Below are 19,848 nucleotides of genomic sequence, written 5' to 3'. Positions count from 1 at the left end.
ATCAGACTGTTAAACAGCCACCACTAATATTGAGTGGCTGCTGCCAACATACTGACTCAACTCCAGCCACTTTAATAATGGAAAAATGTATGTAAAAAAATGTATCACTAGCCACTTTAAACAATGCCACTTAATATAATGTTTACATACCCTACATGACTCATCTCATATGTATATACTGTACTCGATACAATCTACTGCATCTTGCCTATGCCGTTCTGTACCATCACTCATTCATATATCTTTATGTACATATTCTTAATCCCTTTACACTTGTGTGTATAAAGTAGTTGTTGTGAAATTGTTAGGTTCGATTACTCGTTGGTTATTACTGCATTGTCGGACATAGAAGCACAAGCATTTCGCTACACTCGCATTAACATCTGCTAACCATGTGTATGTGACAAATAAAATTTGATTTGAATTAACAGATGTCCCTTGTTAAAAGTTAATTTGTGGAATTTCTTTCCTTCTTAATGCATTTCAGCCAATCAGTTGTGCTGTAACAAGGTAGGGGTGAGATTTGAGATTTTTGGTTCCAACCGCCGTGCCTTTGTGAGACGCAGAGTTGGTGAACTGATGATCTCTGCATGTGTGGTTCCCAACGTGGAGCATGGAGGAGGAGGTGTGATGGTGCTTTGCTGATGACACCGTCTGATTTATTTAGAATTCAAGGCACACTTAACCAGCATGGCTACCACAGCATTCTGCAGCGATACGAAATCCATTCTGGTTTGCGCTTAGTGGGACTATCATTTGTTTTTCAACAGGACAATGACCCAACACACTTCCAGCCTGTGTAAGGGCTATTTGACCAAGAAGGAGAGTGATGGAGTGCTGCATCAGATGACCTGGCCTCCACAATCACTCGACCTCAACCCAATTGAGATGGTTTGGGATGAGTTGGTTTGCAGAGTGAAGGAAACGCAGCCAACAAGTGCTCAGCATATGTGGGAACTCCTTCAAGACTGTTGGAAAAGCATTCCAGGTGAAGCTGGTTGAGAGAATGCCAAGAGTGTATAACGCTGTCATCAAGGCAAAGGGTGGCTACATTCAAGAATCTCAAAACAAAGTATTTTGATTTGTTAAACACTTTTTTGGTTACTACATGATTCCATATGTGTTATTTCATAGTTTATGTCTTCACTATTATTATACGATGTAGAAAATAGCAAAAATAAAGAAAAACCCTTGAATGAGTAGGTGGGTCAAAACTTTTGACTGGTACAGTAAGGTAGTAAGTAAGGCAGTAAGTAAGGCAGTAAGTAAGGTATTAGTCATAGTAGTATCTGTCAGCGATGGAACCTTACTGGCCAGCTTCAGTCCAACAACCTCTCTATATGCAGTGGACTCCTCCTTTCTCCAAAGCATAGTGCTGCCTAGCGATCTTCTTTCCTACTCTAGTCCATTCTGGAATACAGATGAAAGTGGTAAGGGTGTTGTGTGGATAAAGACATGTACTAGATCTCAATGTTCTGTACGTGTTCAGAGATGTGAGATGGGTTGATTGGGTTGTTAGCAGATAGGTCACAAAGCTGAATTGCCTCTGACCCTTGGGTCACTGTACTAAGCCGAGTATATTTAGAGGACCCAGAGGCTCAGAGAAACAAAAGGTTTGTGTTGGGTCTTTCTACAATCTCTCCCCCATGTTCTTTCTCTCGCAATAGATATGAAACGCACCCTAGCATAATTAAATACAAATATTAAACTTAGGACCACTTGGAATTAACATTTTTGCTTCTTTGTATTTTCTGAATGCAGTTGTGTCTTACTGCTTTTTTGCCTGTAGTGTTTCAACTTGTACACCTAAAAACAAAAACAATATTTATTTGACAATCTTAATTAAGAATGGGTATGGGAGTCTAGGGTTATGCATGTACTCATGTAAATGTAGTCATTTCAACATGTTTGTAGAGTTAAATACCTGTTAAATATTGTAATTGCACTTCATAATCATTGAGTCATTTCTGTACATTGTCAACCAACAGAATCCTGACTGACTGGTTGAAAAAAAAGAATCATATTTGACAGTGCAGACATATAAGAGATTCTTTATATAGCCATACTTCTCAGGCATCAGATAGACCACTACAAAGAAACTACATCTTATTTTCAGAAAGAAAACATTGACAGAAAAGCAGTGAATTATACTGTAAGAAATGCCTGTTCTCCAGTGATCAGTAAGGGACACCTCTCCAGTAAACTCGACTCATTTGTAAACCAATGATCGACCATGGAATACTTCAATTTGATGGTCATGCCTTCAGTTTGAAAACACATTTCTCCTGTCTCCGGAAAACTATTGGAGGGACTCCTGTTGATTAAGATAGTATTTTTGTGATTGATGACCTAAATGATGAATGTCAACCAAAGCTAAGAGCAAAATGTGAACAAATCAGAGAATCAAATGACACATCCCGTCCCCAAAGTCCCAGTGCCGTTTTAGGTAAAACATGATAACTCTGTCATTCCATCAAACATTAACGTGATGGCTAGCAGATCTCTTTCTTGTGACATGGGGCCTAGCAACAGCGTGGTAACAGACAGTCATAATTGTAGAGAAGACAACAAAAACATAAAGGTCAATCATTATAAAAAGACATTATCCTCCATTAGCAGCCAACATAGGCACAACCTAACAAAAATACAAAAACATTCAAGATAAAGTTTCTTTTGAAAATAAACGGTTCCCTGACACATTTCCCCATTTTTGCCGTTCTTACAGCAGTGCATTATAATCAGTGGCCTTTATTGGTCAATTAAGTGTAAGAGTTAAATAAAAACAAACTGACAGTCTGGAGGCCTGGAGTTGGGCCTTTGTATGCCCCTGGAGGCCTGGAGTTGGGCCTTTGTATGCCCCTGGAGGCCTGGAGTTGGGCCTTTGTATGCCCCTGGAGGCCTGGAGTTGGGCCCTTGTATGCCCCTGGAGGCCTGGAGTTGGGCCCTTGTATGCCCCTGGAGGCCTGGAGTTGGGCCTTTGTATGCCCCTGGAGGCCTGGAGTTGGACCCTTGTATGCCCCTGGAGGCCTGGAGTTGGGCCCTTGTATGCCCTAAGTATGTACCATTTTCCAGTTGTATTTTTTTTTGCACTTTGTAAAGGGCATTAGGAGGATTGCCTGCGCATCACCCTTTCACCTTACTTCAAATGACAACATTCTGAAATGGTTTAAAAATTCAACAGTGGACAGAAATAAGCTTCAAAACACATTATTCTGAGGAACAAATGTGGCAGATGTGAACTGATTCTCTGATTGATCAACAAATCCTCCGTAAATGAAAACATTAAGACATCAAATAAGATGACCCTGCAGGTCAGTCATGATTATCATTACCCTTTTAAGGTATACAACACTTGGTCAATTCCAAACCACATAGCCCTGTACCAATACAACACACACGCTAAATAAAAAAGGTGCCGTTTCTCATTCTGAGGTGGTCTCTTCAAAATTACACACCTGCATCCATGGAGTTCCTGTTTTACAGAATATTTCAGTCCGAGTGCCCTGTGTGGACACATCCTGTCTTATCTGAACACAGGCAGCTGGACGTGGGTGTGCTGTAGGTTGTGGTCTAGTAGCCTTGGCATCCCCGCCGCCTCGTAGCCCCGCCCCAGCATGCTCTCCTTGATGCAGGGCGGGTGGAGATCACTGATCAGGCACTCCAGAGACTGCAGGCTGCTGCTCAGCACAGAAGCGTGGCACAGGCTGGTGCTGGGCAGCCCACAACAGAGGCCCAAGCTTTGGTCTGTGGCGTAGACCTGGGGGTGAGGATGGTGGTGGGGGTGGAGCTGGTGGTTGGGGTGATGGTGAGGGTGAGGGTGGGAGAGCCCCATGTCTCTGGCCCGGCCCATAGAGGAACCAGGCACCAGCTCCTGAGGGTTGTAACAGTCACTGTCCGGGGTGACCAGAACACTGTTCCAGGGAGGGGCGAAGTACTGGCCCACAGAGAACTCCCCATGCATAGCAGCACAGTTCAGAGGGGAGGAGCTAACCCGGTCCTGCCCAATCCCTGCCCCGTTAGTGCCTGCACTGAGGGGATGGCGCCTATAGGAGAGCTGTGCTGAGCAGGCCAAAGGGAGACAGGTCTCTGGAGAGCGGCTGACCACGGCCCCTCCCCCGCTGCCCATCCGAGCATTGTTGTACATCCTTAGCGCCCCCTGTTGGTAGTGCTGCTGCTGTTGGTGGCTCTGCCACATGCTATAGTCCACTCTCTCCAAGTAGCCAGCCTGGGCCATGTCTGCGCTCTGGGTGGGCAGCACAGCCCCGGAGTACGCTAGGCTGCTCTGGGGCACCACTCCCCAGGTAAAGCCAGAGTCTGAGCTGGCCACAGCAGCCACAGCCTGGCGTGAGGGGCTTGGCTGGGCCTCTCCCCCGTGCTGCAGGGCCTGGCTGTGGGAGTGTCTGTTCATCTGCCTCAGCAGGCTCTGGACGTCCAGGTCCGACTGAGAGGCCAGAGTCTGTCCTACTGGGGTGGGGATGACAGAGGCAGCAACAATGATATTAGAAGGAATAGCCATTTTGGGCACGTCAGGAGGCTTGCAGGAGCCCATGTGGTAGCTCTTCTGCTGCCCGTGTCTGTTGTTACCGAGAGGGTTGTATGGTGCTGCTGCAGTTTGGGCAGGGGAATGTTTAGTCCTCTTGCCCTCAGAGTTTTTCAGCACACCTTTGACTACGGAGGCGGTGGCCTTTACAACACCCAGTAGGCCCTGGTAGCCTCCTGAGTAGGGACTGTAGTGCTGGGTGCATGTGGTGTCCAGGCCGTTGACAGTCCTGTTCAGCTGTTTGTGCTGCGGCACTCTGATGTTGGATGGGAAGATCTTGATGGACAGGGGACTGCTGGCCGTCTTCTGGGCAAAGGCATCCAGCTCTGCAGGGGATGGATACCGAGGGACATTCATGGAGGACAGCTCACCTGCAACACAAACAAAGGAAGAAACGGTTAGCCTATACTTCCTTAAGATCTAGCTTACACAAAGTGCTTGGTTATAAATTACAAGAGTAGGCTTGACGATACTTGCCAGCTGGGACTAAAATAAAGAAAATCAGTATATCAATTGACCTATCCATATAGGCCAAAACACTCCTTGTGATAAATATTCCAACAGATAAAGCGTGTCAGAACAGAGAACACAATGTCCAAGGACCAGAGACGAGAGGAATAGCCCAATAAAAACACTTATTGCAACGTCTCCTCCATTTCCCTTTCACACTCTCCAGTTTCACGTCCCTCCCTTTAGGAAGATGAACCGTTGACATCTGCATCTCTTTTAAACTCATTATTGGGAGGGAGACACCTCCGGCACGGTTTGAACAGTGCTTTATGAAATAAATTCCAACCCAGAATTGGATTACCCTGGGAAATCAGGGAGAAGAGCAGGAGGCAGCCGGGTACAGAAGAAAAGACCATTTTGTCGCAGCGGCTCAAGTGGGGTTCATTTGGTGACATTTGGCCATGAAACTAGCGTCAGATGTGCAGAGTTAAAAGCTGGAGTGGATGGGGCTGGATGTTAAGAAATGACAGCTGTACTGTGTGTTCCCCGTTTCTACTGTAGGCCAATCTAAACCCAATCCTAATGTTGTGGTTTCTCAAAGCCTGAAAGACAATGGAAAATCTGATGAGAAAAACATATATTTTAATTCCTTTTCATCTCACGATTACATCTTTAAAAATGTAATTGGTGAACAAGTTTTACCATGTAGCTCACATCCAACCATGTCTAATGAGACTTGAATATGAAGATAGTTGTCGTGGCCAAAAATAAATGGCACCCATGCACTTTTTTTAAGTAACTCACAATTTTCCCTAACAAGTTGAAATTGACCAAAGTATTTGGTCTCCAGAATTCTTTATATCACTGTTAATATTGATTCAGAACTTAATGTATCCATTTAAATCAGAAAATAAACAGAAATGGCAGACACTTGACACCCGAGACTTAATATTTGGTAGCACAGCCTTCAGTCAAAATAACTGCAATCAAGCACTTCCTATAGCCATCGATGAGCTTCCTGCACCTCTGTAGTGTGGCAGTGTGGCCCTCTCCTCTTGTGCAAACTGCTACAGTTCTCCCAGATTTGAAGGGTGCCTTCTCCCAACTGCTCTCCACAAGTTAATGGAATTCAGATATGGACTCATTGCTGGCCACTTGAGAACAGTCCCGCATTTAGTATTGAACCATTCCTGGGTGCTTTTTGAAGTGTGTTTGGGGTCATTGTCCTGCTGATAAAACATTTTACAGAGACCCAGTGCCAGAGGAAGCAAAGTAATCCCAAATCATCACTGAACCTCCATGTTTGACTTTAAGGAAGGTATTCTTTTCATTGAAGGCTTCATTTTGTTGTTTTCTGTAAACAGAGATCACGCGCTTTACAAAAAAATAAAAATAAATAAATAATCTAATTTGGTCTCATCCGTCTACAGGACATTCATCCAGAAGGATTATGCCATGTTCATGTGTGTTGTGGCAAATTTCAGTAAGGCTTTCTTATTTCTCTCTCTCTGCAGTGGGGTCCTCTTGGGTCTCCTACCGTGTCATTGAGCTGGCGAAGGATGGTACGGGTTGAAACAGTCGCACTGTGTGTCTGAAAGTCAGCTTGAATCTTTGTGGCAGTTGATCGAGGTGCTTTCTCCACCATACCAACAATCCTTCGCTGCAATTTTTCATCAAGTGCTCTCTTGCGGCCACATCCAGGAAGTTGGCTACACTGGCATGGGCCTTAGACTTCTTGATAACATTATGTATGGTGGAAAAAGGAACATCAAGGTCTCTGGAGATGGACTTGTAGCCTTGAGATTGTCCATGCTTGGCTACAATCTTGTGTCTGACCTCATTTTCTCCATGCTCATTGCGGTACACACAGCGACACAAAAACAGGAGAATGAGACCTTTTCTCAGTTCAAACTGGTTGAATGCGATTTTTACATGCATTCAATTCAAATGAAACTTTGTCACATGCGCCGAATACAACAAGTGTAGACCTTACTATGAAATGTTTACTTACAAGCCCTTAACCAACAGTGTACCTCAAAAAGATTGACCAAATAAACTAAAGTAAAACATAATAAAAAGTAACAATGTAATGACCTCGTTCACGATCTCTATGGCTTCCACAACATGTGGCCAGTCTTTAGGCATTGTTAAAGGGTTTTACTCTAAAAAAATTGGGAGAAACAGCGCTTTCAATGAGAGGCCAGTGGAAATTTCCAGAAATGAATCCAGCGCGTGACCGGGAGCACGCCTTTCTTGTTTCTCCTTTTCTATTGACGAAGCTATTGTCCGGTTGAAATATGATCGATTATTTATGACAAAAACAACAAGGATTGATTATAAACATCGTTTGACTGGTTTCTACAAAAACTCTTATGGAACTTTTTTGATTTTCCGTCTGTCTGTTGTGACCGCGCTTTGTTCCAATGGATTACTGAACAAAACGCACCAACAAAACTGAGGTTTTTGGATATAAAAAGGGACTTGATCGAACAAAACAAACATTCATTAGGTAACTGGGAGTTTTGTAAGTGTAACCATATGAAGATCAAAGGTAAGTGATTCATTTTATCGCTATTTCTGACTTTTGTTACTCGTCTACTTGGCTGGTTACTGTTTGTAATGATTTGTCTGCTGGGCGCTGTTCTCAGATAATCGCATGGTTTGCTTTCACCGTAAAGTATTTTTGAAATCTGACACCGTGGTTGGATTAACAAGAAGTTATTCTTTAAACCGATGTATAACACTTGTATGTTTCATTAATTTTTATAATGAGTATTTATGTTTTTGAATTTGGCGCTCTGCAATTTCACTGGCTGTTCGCCAGTTGGGACGTTATCCTCTCTAGGGGGTGTGGGATGCTAAGGAGCCTTTTGGTCCTAGACTTGGTGCTCTGGTACCGCTTGCCGTGCGGTAGAAGAGAAAACAGGTCTATGACTTGAGTGACTGGAGTCTGACAATTTTATGGTCTTTCCTCTGCCTGGATTGCAGGAAGTTTGGAAATTTGTTGGTGATGTGGACACCAAGGAACTTGAAACTCTTGACCTGCTGCACTACAGCCCCGTCGATGTTAATGGGGGCCTGTTCGGCCTGCTTTTTCCTGTATTCCACGATCAGATCAACTCCTTTTTCTTGCACACATTGAGGGATAGGTTGTTGTCCTGGCACCACACTGCCAGTTCTCTGACCACCTCCCTATAGGCTGTCTCATCGTTGTCGGTGATCAGGTTGTGTCGTTAGCAAACTTTATGATGGTGTTGGAGTCGTGTTTGGACACGCAGTCATGTGTGAACAGGGAGTACATGAGTGGACTAAGTACACACCCCTGAGGGGCCCCAGTTTAAAGGTCTTGCTGTAATTGGCTACCGAGAGCGTTATAACACAGTCATCCAGAAAAGCTGGTTTTCTCGTGCATGCGTCAGTGTTGCTTGCATCGAAGTGAGCATAAAAAAGGCATTTAGCTCGTCTGGTAGGCTCGCGTCAATGGGCAGCTCGCATCTGGGTTTCCCTTTGTAGTCTGTAATAGTTTTCAAGCCCTGCCACATTCGACGAGCGTCCGAGCCGGTGTAGTAGGATTCAATCTTAATTCTGTATTGACTCTCTGCTTGTTTGATGGTTTGTCTGAGGGCATAGCGGGATTTCTTATAGGCTTCCAGTTTAGTGTCCACTCCTTGAAAGTGGCAGCTCTAGCTTTTAGCTCGATACGGATGTTGCCTGGAATCCATGGCTTCTGGTTGGGACATATATGTACGGTCACTGTGGGGATGACATCGTCGTCAATGCACTTATTGATGAAGCCAATGACTGAGGCGGTATACTCCTCAATGCCATTGGATGAATCCCGGAACCTATTCCAGTCTGTGCTAGCAAAACAATCCTGTAGCGTAGCATCCGCGTCATCTGACCACTTCCACATTGAGCGAGTCACTGGTACTTCCTGCTTTAGTTTTTGCTTGTAAGCAGGAATCAGGAGGATATAATTATGTACAGATTTGCCAAATAGAGGGCGGGGGAGAGCTTTGAATGCATCTCTGTGTGGAGAACAGGTGGTTTTCTCTGGTTGCACATGTGACATGCTGGTAAAAATTTGGTAAAACTGATTTAAGTTTGTATGCATTAACTTCTTATGGCTGGGGGGCAGTATTGAGTAGCTTGGATGAATAAGGTGCCCAGAGTAAACTGCCTGCTACTCAGGCCCAGAAGCAAAGATATGCATATTATTACTAGATTTTAATAGAAAACACTGACGTTTCTAAAACTGTTTGAATGATGTCTGTGAGTATAACAGAACTCATATGGCAGGCAAAGACCTGAGGAAAAATCCAACCAGGGTGTGGGAAATTGAGGTTTGCAGGTGTTCAGGTCTTTGCCTACCCAATATACAGTGTAAATTGGGTCATATTGCACTTCTCAAGGCTTCCACTAGATGTCAACAGTCTTTAGAACCTTGTTTCATGCTTCCACTGTGAAGGGGGAGAGAATAAGAGCTGTGAGTCCGGTGTCTGGCAGAATGCCATGAGCTCAGTCTTGCGTGCACCCTTGAGAGTTAGCTGCGTTCCTTTTCCTTTCTAAAGACAAAGTAATTGTCCGGTTGGAATATTATTGAAGATTTATGATAAAAACATCCTAAAGATTGATTCTATACATCGTTTGACATGTTTCTACGAACTGTAATGTAATTGTCGTCTGAACTAAGTGCCTGCCCCTAAATTTGGATTTGTGAACTAAACACGAAAAAAAGGTGGTATTTGGACATAAATGATGGACTTTATCGAGCAAAACTAACATTTATTGTGGAACTGGGATTCCTGGGAGTGCATTCTAATGAAGATAATCAAAGGTAAGTGAATATTTATAATGCTATTTCTGACTTCTGTTGACTCCACAACATGGCGGCTATCTGTATGGCGCTGTACTCAGATTATTGTATGGTGTGCTTTTTTCGTAAAGCTTTTTTGAAATCTGACCCAGCGGTTGCATTAACTTCTTGCGTCGAGCAATCCCGGATCCGGGATTCTATTTATAGCCTCAAGCTCATTAGCATAACGCAACGTTAACTATTTATGAAAATCGCAAATGAAATCAATGTGCTAGCTCTCAAGCTTAGCCTTTTCTTAACAACACTGTCATCTCAGATTTTCAAAATATGCTTTTGAACCATAGCAAAACAAGCATTTGTGATAGCTAGCGTAGCATTTAGCGTAGCATTTAGCATTTCCAAATTACCTCCATAATATCGACTGAAACACGGCAAACGCTGTTTAGAATCAATCCTCAATGTGTTTTTCACATATCTCTTCATTGATATATCGTTCGTGGTAGTCTCCTTTCTCCGGTGAATCGCTTGGAAAAAGACGTGCAGTTGAAGATGACGCATCAATTTCGACGGAGGACACCGGGCGGACACCTGGCAAATGTAGTCTCTTATGGTCAATTTTCCAATGATATGCCTACAAATACGTCACAATGCTGCAGATACCTTGGGGAAACGATAGATAGGGCAGGCTCATTCCTGTCGCATTCACAGCCATATAAGGAGACAATGAAAAACAGAGCCTCAAAAATCCTGCTCATTTCCTGGTTGCAGTTTCATCTTGGTTTTGCCTGTAGCTTCTGTTCTGGGGCACTCGCAGACAATATCTTTGCAGTTCTGGAAACGTCAGAGTGTTTTCTTTCCAAAGCTATCAATTATATGCATAGTCGAGCATCTTTTTGTGACAAAATATTGCGCTTAAAACGGGCACGTCTTTTTATCCAAAAATGAAATAGCGCCCCCATAGATTTAACAGGTTAAGGAGAAGTATATCTTTAAATTCCCCGGCCTCTAGGTGTGCCGCTTCTGGGTGAGCATTTTCCTGTTTGCTTATGGCCTTATAGAGTTGGTTGAGTGCGGTCTTAGTGCCAGCATCAGTCTGTGGTGGTAAATAGAAGGCTACGGATATTGTAGTGGAGATCTCTTGGTAGAGCAATAACTCGAGACTTCTTTAAAATTAGACATCGCGCACCAGCTGTTATTGACAAAAAGACACACACCCCCACCCCTTGTCTTACCAGACGCAGCCACTCTGTTCTGCCGGTGCATTGAAAATCCCTCACGCTCTATATTATCTGTGTCGTTGTTCAGCCACAACTCTGTGAAACATAGGATATTACAGTTCTTAAATGTCCCGGTGGTAGGGTAATCGTAGGTCATCAAATTGAATTTTCCAATGATTGCATGTTAGCAAGTAGACTTGATGGCAGTGGGAGTTTACTCGCTCGCCTACGGCACCCTGATCTGGATCCTCTTTTCCTCAGTCTTTTCTTCACGCAAATGACGGGGATCTGGGCCTGTTCCCGGGAGAGCAGTATATCTTTCTAGTCAGACTCGTTAAAGGAAAAAGCTTCTTCCAGTTCGTGGTGAGTAATCCAGTTCTGATGTCCAGAAGTTATTTTCAGTCATAAGAGACATCAGTAAAGGAGAATCAGGTGCTTCAAATCATATTAATATATTAATTATATATTAAATAATATTGTCCGGGCCATTTTAGGATTTCTTTGTGGAATAAACGAACACTTAGTAAATAATTCAGATTTTCTTTTGTTTTGGTCAACTGCAAACCAAAGACATGCATATGTGGACACCAAAATACTTTAATTTCAACAGTTTTCTGGAAGAAATTGTGCATTATTTGAAAAAAGTAGAAGGGTGCCAATATTTTTGGCCACGAGTGTAGCTTTCAAAATCATCCAAGGCGACCTACCTGTAAAGTAAGAAATTCAGCTGGTCTAAATCCTCTTACGGACCTGTGTTAACTAATATAAAAGTCAGGGCACACTCCACAGGGTGCGCTATTGAATGGTGTATGGGAAAGCTGAGGGGACAAACCAAGATTGGATTTAAACACGATTATTCAGGCAATTTCATGGCTGCTTAGCTCACAGCAACAAAGGAGAGGCGGAAAAGGCGCTCCATTTAAAAGCAATAAATCACCTGGCAGAAATTACCACCACCCCTCAGAACGACACGTTTATGGAACTCCTGACATGAAAAGCAAAAGTGCTGAAATTAACCTAGATTACTCTGTAGTCAGTGAGAATCCCTGCCACAACAACACATAAGGAAGCGAGTGGCGACAAAGGGAGCAGGAAAAAAATACATATACAAAGATCTAAACAAAAAAAACACTTCAAAACCCATTTGAAGAGACATTTCAGCCGTACAAGCAACACACCATCACAGTTTATATTGTGAAATATGGGGAGCGCTCAATTGTTGTTCCCGTTCGGAATTGATTTGGTAGTTCATTTCTTTTCAGGCCCACAATGAGCCTCCAACTGTCGAAATGATTCAATCTACAAAATCTCAAAGAAAATAAATAGTGTGTTTAAAATGGAGGGAGGAGGAGAGGTGGAGTGTTTTATCCATCCAAGCATCTCCCAGTGGAGCCAAGGGAACAGAACGGCACCGCAGCAGTGGAGCCAAGGGAACAGAACGGCACCGCAGCAGTGGAGCCAAGGGAACAGAACGGCACCGCAGCAGTGGAGCCAAGGAAACAGAACGGCACCGCAGCAGTGGAGCCAAGGGAACAGAACGGCACCGCAGCAGTGGAGCCAAGGGAACAGAACGGCACCGCAGCAGTGGAGCCAAGGGAACAGAACGGCACCGCAGCAGTGGAGCCAAGGGAACAGAACGGCACCGCAGCAGTGGAGCCAAGGGAACAGAACGGCACCGCAGCAGTGGAGCCAAGGGAACAGAACGGCACCGCAGCAGTGGAGCCAAGGGAACAGAACGGCACCGCAGCAGTGGAGCCAAGGGAACTGAACGGCACCGCAGCAGTGGAGCCAAGGGAACAGAACGGCACCGCAGCAGTGGAGCCAAGGGAACAGAACGGCACCGCAGCAGTGGAGCCAAGGGAACAGAACGGCACCGCAGCAGTGGAGCCAAGGGAACAGAACGGCACCGCAGCAGTGGAGCCAAGGGAACAGAACGGCACCGCAGCAGTGCCAGCAGCAGCCAGGGTGAATTCCACAGAGAACTACAATAAAGCAAAACACTAGTTATTTATGTATCACTATACACCAGTGGTATAGAAAACAAGGACATCTGGGAGTGTTAAACCAATATCTACGCAACCTCGACAACCCTGTGATCCTGCATGACTATCAAGTATCTCAGTAAGGAGAAAACATTTTGAAATGGGAAGTTACTGCCTGAACTTGTCCAATATTAAACACAGATTATTTTGCAGATCAGGACCCTGCCTGGAATGAGTCAAGATTGAGCTGCCTTTAACTACCTTATGCTCAAAACAAGGCAAAAGAATGACCATTCGACAGTTATAAACTCTGTTTCAACTGAAAACACTAAACTGCTCTACATTAAAGATATATTCAAGGTTTTGTATCATTTCAGCCTATAGTTAAGAAAGTAGCGCCCATGAGCCAAAACTGGTCCCCAACTGGTCCTTGCAACAAAACAAATCCTGCAATTCGTATGATATGTTATGAATTCCAATACGTACCGCGTTATGAATTCCAATACGTACCGCGTTATGAATTCCAATACGTACCGTGTTATGAATTCCAATACGTACCGCGTTATGAATTCCAATACGTACCGCGTTATGAATTCCAATACGTACCGCGTTATGAATTCCAATACGTACCGCGTTATGAATTCCAATACGTACCGCGTTATGAATTTGTAAGTGCTTAGGATCTCGTTCAATTTCTAATTATAAACTGGGTGGGTTGAACGCTGAATGCTGATTGGTTGACATATCATTATACCACAGGTATGACAAAACATTTATTCTTACTGCTCTAATTACATTGGTGACCAGTTTATAATAGCAATAAGGCACCTCGTGGGTTTGTGGTATATGGCCAATATACCATGGCTAAGGGCTGTGTCCAGGCACTCTGCTTTGCGTTGTGCCTAATAGCAGCCCTTAGCCGTGGAATACATTGGCCATATACCACACCCCCCGGGCCTTCTTGCTTAATTATAGAAATCTCTTCAAGGCATCATCAGCATCCTTCATCAACGCACCAGCATCAAATCAGAAGTACAGTACCACACAGTAATTTATTCTGCCCCGAATCATCTCTCGCCCAATTACCAGAGATAAATATTAAAAAACCAATCACAGGGTGCCATTGGTCCCATCTCTTGTTTGGTACAGTGTCAATGTTTTGCCCTGAGCCCTCAAGATTGGCTAGGTGTTCCATAAACTCTACAAACACCGAATGCTAACTCATCTTCAAAGGACGTCTCACTCCTTAAGTCCACAGATTACAGCCCTGTCAGCAGCAAAGACATGCCACCCACAGTGACGGGCTCGTGTGTCAACACAGGCCTCTGCGGATTTAAAACCCACCACGCTCCAATATTCCCTCATCTATAATTTCAATACCATTGGCACGAATGGCATAGTTATGGTGGTTCAAATGAACCAATGAGCAGAGGGCTGCTAGGTGAAACTTGGACTGAAGTGGTTAGCTATGCAGCAGAACAGCCTCAGCATCCACTCAGTGTTTAGCGGACAGCCCTAAGTCAGTCTATCCCTCTCCATCCAAAAGGTGGGCACTAACCTGCAACTGTAACCAAGGCAACAGGAAAGTTTAAAAAATATAATATAAAGCACAAGGACAATTTAGACAAAACAAATGTATGTCTCTAAAAATGACTCACTCTTTGATAGAGCCTGGTTTACAAAGTGAGTGCACAGCAGTCTGACCTTTCCTTACAGCATTAACATTTATGGAAATCTGGGGGAATGAAAGCTGTGAATAACAAAATATTGGGCCTCTTAAGTCTCCAAAGAAAATGCCAGCTCACACCCCCCAGAATAGAAAAGCGACCCACACCTTTGTGCCGTTCGGTATGGAGTGACAGAATGAGGTATTTAGCAGCCTGACCTTAAGCACTTAATCACCCAGAACACGCAAATGGCACACAGTCTCCCAGCCGAGAGAGAGAGAGAGAGAGAATGAGAGAGGAGCGGAGGCAGAAGTTAAAGCCCCCTCCACACGCAAAGACCACACTAAATAGAACATCACTTCCTTAGCAGGTGGCTCCATTAAGCTAATTTCCCCCCTCTCACCTTTACCAGGGTGATTGAGGTGAGGCACTTGAGATTCAAATGTCCGTGTGGCTTCACCATGGTTAGCCTTGAATGCACTAGCTGTGTGGTGGGTGTTGGGGCTAAAGGCTAGTAACAGAAACACTGCCTGTCGAAATGCTTCCCAGTCGAAACAGTTAGCGGGGCGGGATTCGTGTTTTCTGTCATTCAGAGAGATACGGAGAGGGCCAGCAGCCGCAAGGCCCTACTGTCTGCAGTGCACTACTAGTTTCATGGACATTTTGTTCACTTGAGAAGTACTGCAACAAACATCTTAGCTAAAAAAGTACATTTATTTCAGATTTATTGATTGATCTATTTTGAGGAAGTGTTCAATAGGGACAAACAGTAACATTGCTGCTTTTTTCTCGTTTTTCAAGCGAAGGTCTTTAGGGAGTATGAAAGAACAGACGTCCTTGTCGCCTAGCCGAGTTCTGCTTGGAGCCAACCGGACCCATGTATGTGGATGCCTTAACTTAACACTGGCACGCTTTCACAGGAAGTGCCTAATCCTGACTTCCTTTCTTCCACATGGGGCAGGGGCCGTCCTTGGTGAGATGGGTGGGTGGAGGGTGAGGGGCAATCCTAAAATCTCAATTAACAATGTGGCTAATTAACCACAAACACATTCTTGAAATCTAATGAACTATTTTCAGCTGCCTGATAACATTTTTCTGACACACACGGTGAGAAAGAGCAAGTGTGTGTGTGTGTGTGTGTGTGTAGGCCTAACATTTCCAAGTTTAAAATATGTCTCAACCATAAAAACTACCAATTGAGAAACTGATAGGTGAGGTGATGTACAGCGTTGAGTATTCTTCACCATGCCACAGTCTTTCGTGAACCCTGCACAGAATCCGCCCCCATACAATCCCACAAGATGCTTTCAGTCGCGGTAAACTAGCTAATCCCCCCCATGGTCACGCTAAAAGCAATTCCCCGCAGATCAGTAGAGACCTGATTGTCTCAGAACTGTTTGAGTTAATCACTGATTAACTGGCAAAACAAGCCCCTGAGCCAGAGCTAAAAACAGAGTCCCTCTGCTGCTCTTCTGGTTCTCACACAAAACACCCAACAGAAGGAACCAAACAGAATTTCCATTACCCCTCCTGCTATTACAATAACCACTAATATAGGCCTGTGCTTGGTGGTGGTTAATCCTTGTGCAACGATCACAAAAATATCCTTAAATTAACCATCGACAAAATGAGAAAAACAGGGCAAGAAGCCCAAAGTCTAGGTTGTAAGAAAAGTCTTTGGTGTTAAATACTTTTCTGATTAAACTGTTTGGTGCGATAAACATGCTGACTAACAGCTACTCCTCACTGGGGACACACCACACCAAGGCATTCAGTCACAGTGCTGTTCTCAGGATCACAAGCAAACACAAACATGCACTGTTAAACATCACATTACACACCCATGTTTCACTATGGTGATCCAAACATTTATATCAACACCACTATACAGTAACTGTATCAACCTGCCCCCTACACAACCAGACTGTCCTTGACAACGAGGGTAATTAACAACGTTAAAAACCTAGGCCCCGGCATCGCCATGACAACCTCTTGTATGAGCAGTTGTCCCTAATAGACTCACTTGTTTGAACCAATGTAATTAATTGACCACACCTCCATTCAGCTGCTAGTGACAGGTCTCTGTAATTGACTGCCCCTGTTGCTCAGGCAGAGCAAGACACCTCGCCTTGTATCGAGAATCTGGACCTGCCTCACGTCCACCACAATACAGCTCCACATGGAGCCTAGACTTCCCCTTGGATGTGACCAAGGCATATAGTAACTGCTGTGAATGAACATTAAGTCAGAAACCTCCTGCGTGTATTCAACATCCATGAGTGGAGATCTCGGGCTCAGTTTGAATATTGTGGTAAAGCATTTGCATGGCTGTGCACAGGTCAGTGCCCTTATAAAGCAGAGCCATTGAGATGCAGAGCCTGCAGCTCTCTTCATCTCTGTATCCATATGAACACAAATTAATATTAATGGAGTCTGAGGAGGTCAGCTGGGTCTCTGGACTGAAGCATCCTCACACAGATCTGGAGTGAAGAGAGCAAGCGAGCAACACACAAGGGGGGAGGGAGAAGTTAGTGGACAGAGCCGGTGTTCCAGCCCTCTGTGTTCCAGCCCTCTGTGTTCCAGCCCTCTGTGTTCCAGCCCTCTGTGTTCCAGCCCTCTGTGTTCCAGCCCTCTGTGTTCCAGCCCTCTGTGTTCCAGCCCTCTGTGTTCCAGCCCTCTGTGTTCCAGCCCTCTGTGTTCCAGCCCTCTGAGGATACTATTCCTGAGCTCAGAATGAGAGAAATACACAGAATGAGATAAATAAAGACCAAGCTGAAGCACTGATGTGCGCGTACACACACCTCTACATCACACATAAACAGAAACGCATTGTACCCATTTACATCCTCCCTTGCTTCCCCTCTCTCTAATCTCTTCATGAGGGGTGTTCGTTTGTGGAAGAGAAGAACCTTGGGGGTGAATACTTAGTTATTTGTGCTTGAAGAGACTCAGGCGGATACCTCTTTACGAGAGCGTGTCACTCCCCATTTGTCTCTGCTCGGCAGCACCGGAGAAAGCAGCGCAGTGCTCTAAAAGAACCCTCCGGAAGCACAGGCCGGCAGCGTGGGATAAAGCATTCCCGGCTCCGGTCTGCTGTTCAGGCCAAGTGCAGAGTACTCATTAGCTCTCATCACATAATCCCTCGCACTTAATTCCACACACACACACACACACACACACACTTTCTCATATTTAAAAGATGGGTTGGCATAGTCAGGGATTCCTCTGTGAAGCCGAACCACAGACATCCATTGGAACAGTCTATCTGTAGACTCTGAATCCTCTGAAAGCTATTCAACAAACTCTGTATGAGAACCCCAAATCTTTCAACTGAGAATCCCAATGGGAAAAAACACAAAAACATTCTAGAGAAGTCTTCTGGGTCTTGTCTAACCAGCATGCGCCAATCAGTAGAGCAGTTTGTTTCATATGGTTGTGTTTGAAATGTCAGGCTAGTGCTGGAGGGAATGGGGGGGATGGATGCTGCGCCACACACACATACAAAGCTCCGGGAGGGTGTAATGGGTCCTGCAGGTAAACAGGATGAGGAAGGCGCTCGTGGTTCTGCCTGAGGCAAACTAGTCCCTTCTGTTCCAGCATTTAGCAGACTAGTGCTCCACTGATTAGCAATTAATAATGGAGAGACAAAGGGGTGTTTCACCCCAGGAGAGAGATGGTGAGATGAGGGACATGGGGGTAGGGAACAGAGGATCCTAGTCTCCCAGAGAGCATTAGTGAAAGGTTTCAATGTGAAGGAAAGCTGGGGATACACAGGATTTGTTTTCATGGCCGGTGAAGCTAGAGAAATACATTACAAATCCATCAGCTTGCATTTAGTCAGAATGTCTCCACACAATTACTCATCGGCCTTGGGTTAATCACTCAGGCAATTTCTGCATTTTCTGTACCTGACTTACTATATATATATATCACAACAACAAAATGCTAATATCATGTTATTATGCTATATACGTGGGGATAGGCTTGGCTGATATGCGGTTTCCCATAAATTCATGTCATAAACTTCCACAGAAATCTGACAGAGCAATAAACATAAAACAGAGATGAAACATTCTCTGGATTTAATCATGGAAACATGACAACTAAACTCAGAATGCCCCACGCTGGTTTCATCAGCCGACAAGTGCCACAACACAACCTCTCATTAAATGTGATAATAAATGTGCACTGGCAATGAGGATAATAAACAGGTATATTTAAATCTCTGTTTATGAGATGGATAACATGGCTTGTATCACTTATCTCAACAGGAAGGTCCTCTCTAGCGTATGAAGTTACATCGAGTTCTCCGACAGTGGCCATGACAACACGGCTTTATTTGACAATGTACGCATCGCCCCACCCATATCAAAAAGCCGCAGAACTAGAGAAAACCTGAATAATAAAATTGCAAGCACTGTGTGTTTCGGGTATTTATGTGGGCAAATGGCTGAGCGAGCAACAATGTGTGAAAGGAAGTGACATATAATAAAAAGGTACAGATTGTCAAATGTTCTGGGCTCACTAGGAGAAGTTGTGTGGGGGGTGCATGGTAGTAGGCCCTTTGCAGGACAGTCATCAGCATTATCAGCACAGACCGGCCCAGCCCAGCCCACGTAACAGCATTCCATCCTTGATCAATGCCCTCATGAATTAAATTAGAGTGCATGACTACCTGTGATAAGACCCACAGGATCCACACAGATCTGAGGGGGAGATATCAACCCTGTATGGTTCTCTTCAGCAGGCCAATCAGTCAGCCAGTCATCCAGCCAGCCAGTGGTAGATAAATAGGCCAAGGTGAACTCACCCTCCCTCACCACAGCTCTCATCTCTCCTGAGACAGCACAGAGATGAGGGGCATAATTACAGATAATCAACTTCATCAGATGGAGGCTCGGTGGAACTAACGGTTGCTACAGGAGAGGCTGGTTTAACATTGTACTTCTCTGAACTTTGTAACAAGGGCATTCTATACCCTAACTACGGATGGATGGATGGATGGATGTATGTATGTGTGAAAAGTGATTTCCCCCTAAAAATTGAATATATTTCTTTCTCTTTCCACCAGTCACTCACCACACCGAGATACAAACACAGCACCACAAGTGAAACAAAGTTGGAGCTCTGTAGTGAAATGTAGAGTTAGTGGCTGTTGTTGGGCCTCTGTAGTGAA

General features: G+C 44.5%; 1 protein-coding gene across 3 annotated transcripts in view; it reads right to left on the bottom strand.

Moving 5' to 3' along the window:
- Positions 1 to 2,035: 2,035 nt before the first annotated feature.
- The window catches only part of LOC135548313 (protein FAM222A-like), a 42,523-nt gene continuing 24,710 nt past the window's right edge, over positions 2,036 to 19,848 (bottom strand). For all 3 annotated transcript variants that reach the window (XM_064977780.1, XM_064977779.1, XM_064977781.1), the window contains one exon: positions 2,036 to 4,911. In XM_064977780.1, coding sequence (XP_064833852.1) covers positions 3,524 to 4,911 — 1,388 coding nt within the window. In that variant the 3' untranslated portion in view covers positions 2,036 to 3,523. The remainder of the gene's footprint in view (positions 4,912 to 19,848) is intronic.

Source organism: Oncorhynchus masou, chromosome 11 (genome assembly GCF_036934945.1).
Source record: "Oncorhynchus masou masou isolate Uvic2021 chromosome 11, UVic_Omas_1.1, whole genome shotgun sequence".
Lineage (NCBI taxonomy): Eukaryota > Metazoa > Chordata > Actinopteri > Salmoniformes > Salmonidae > Oncorhynchus > Oncorhynchus masou.
The sequence above is the reverse complement of the archived record's forward strand: the minus strand, read 5'-3'. Positions and strand labels throughout refer to the sequence as shown.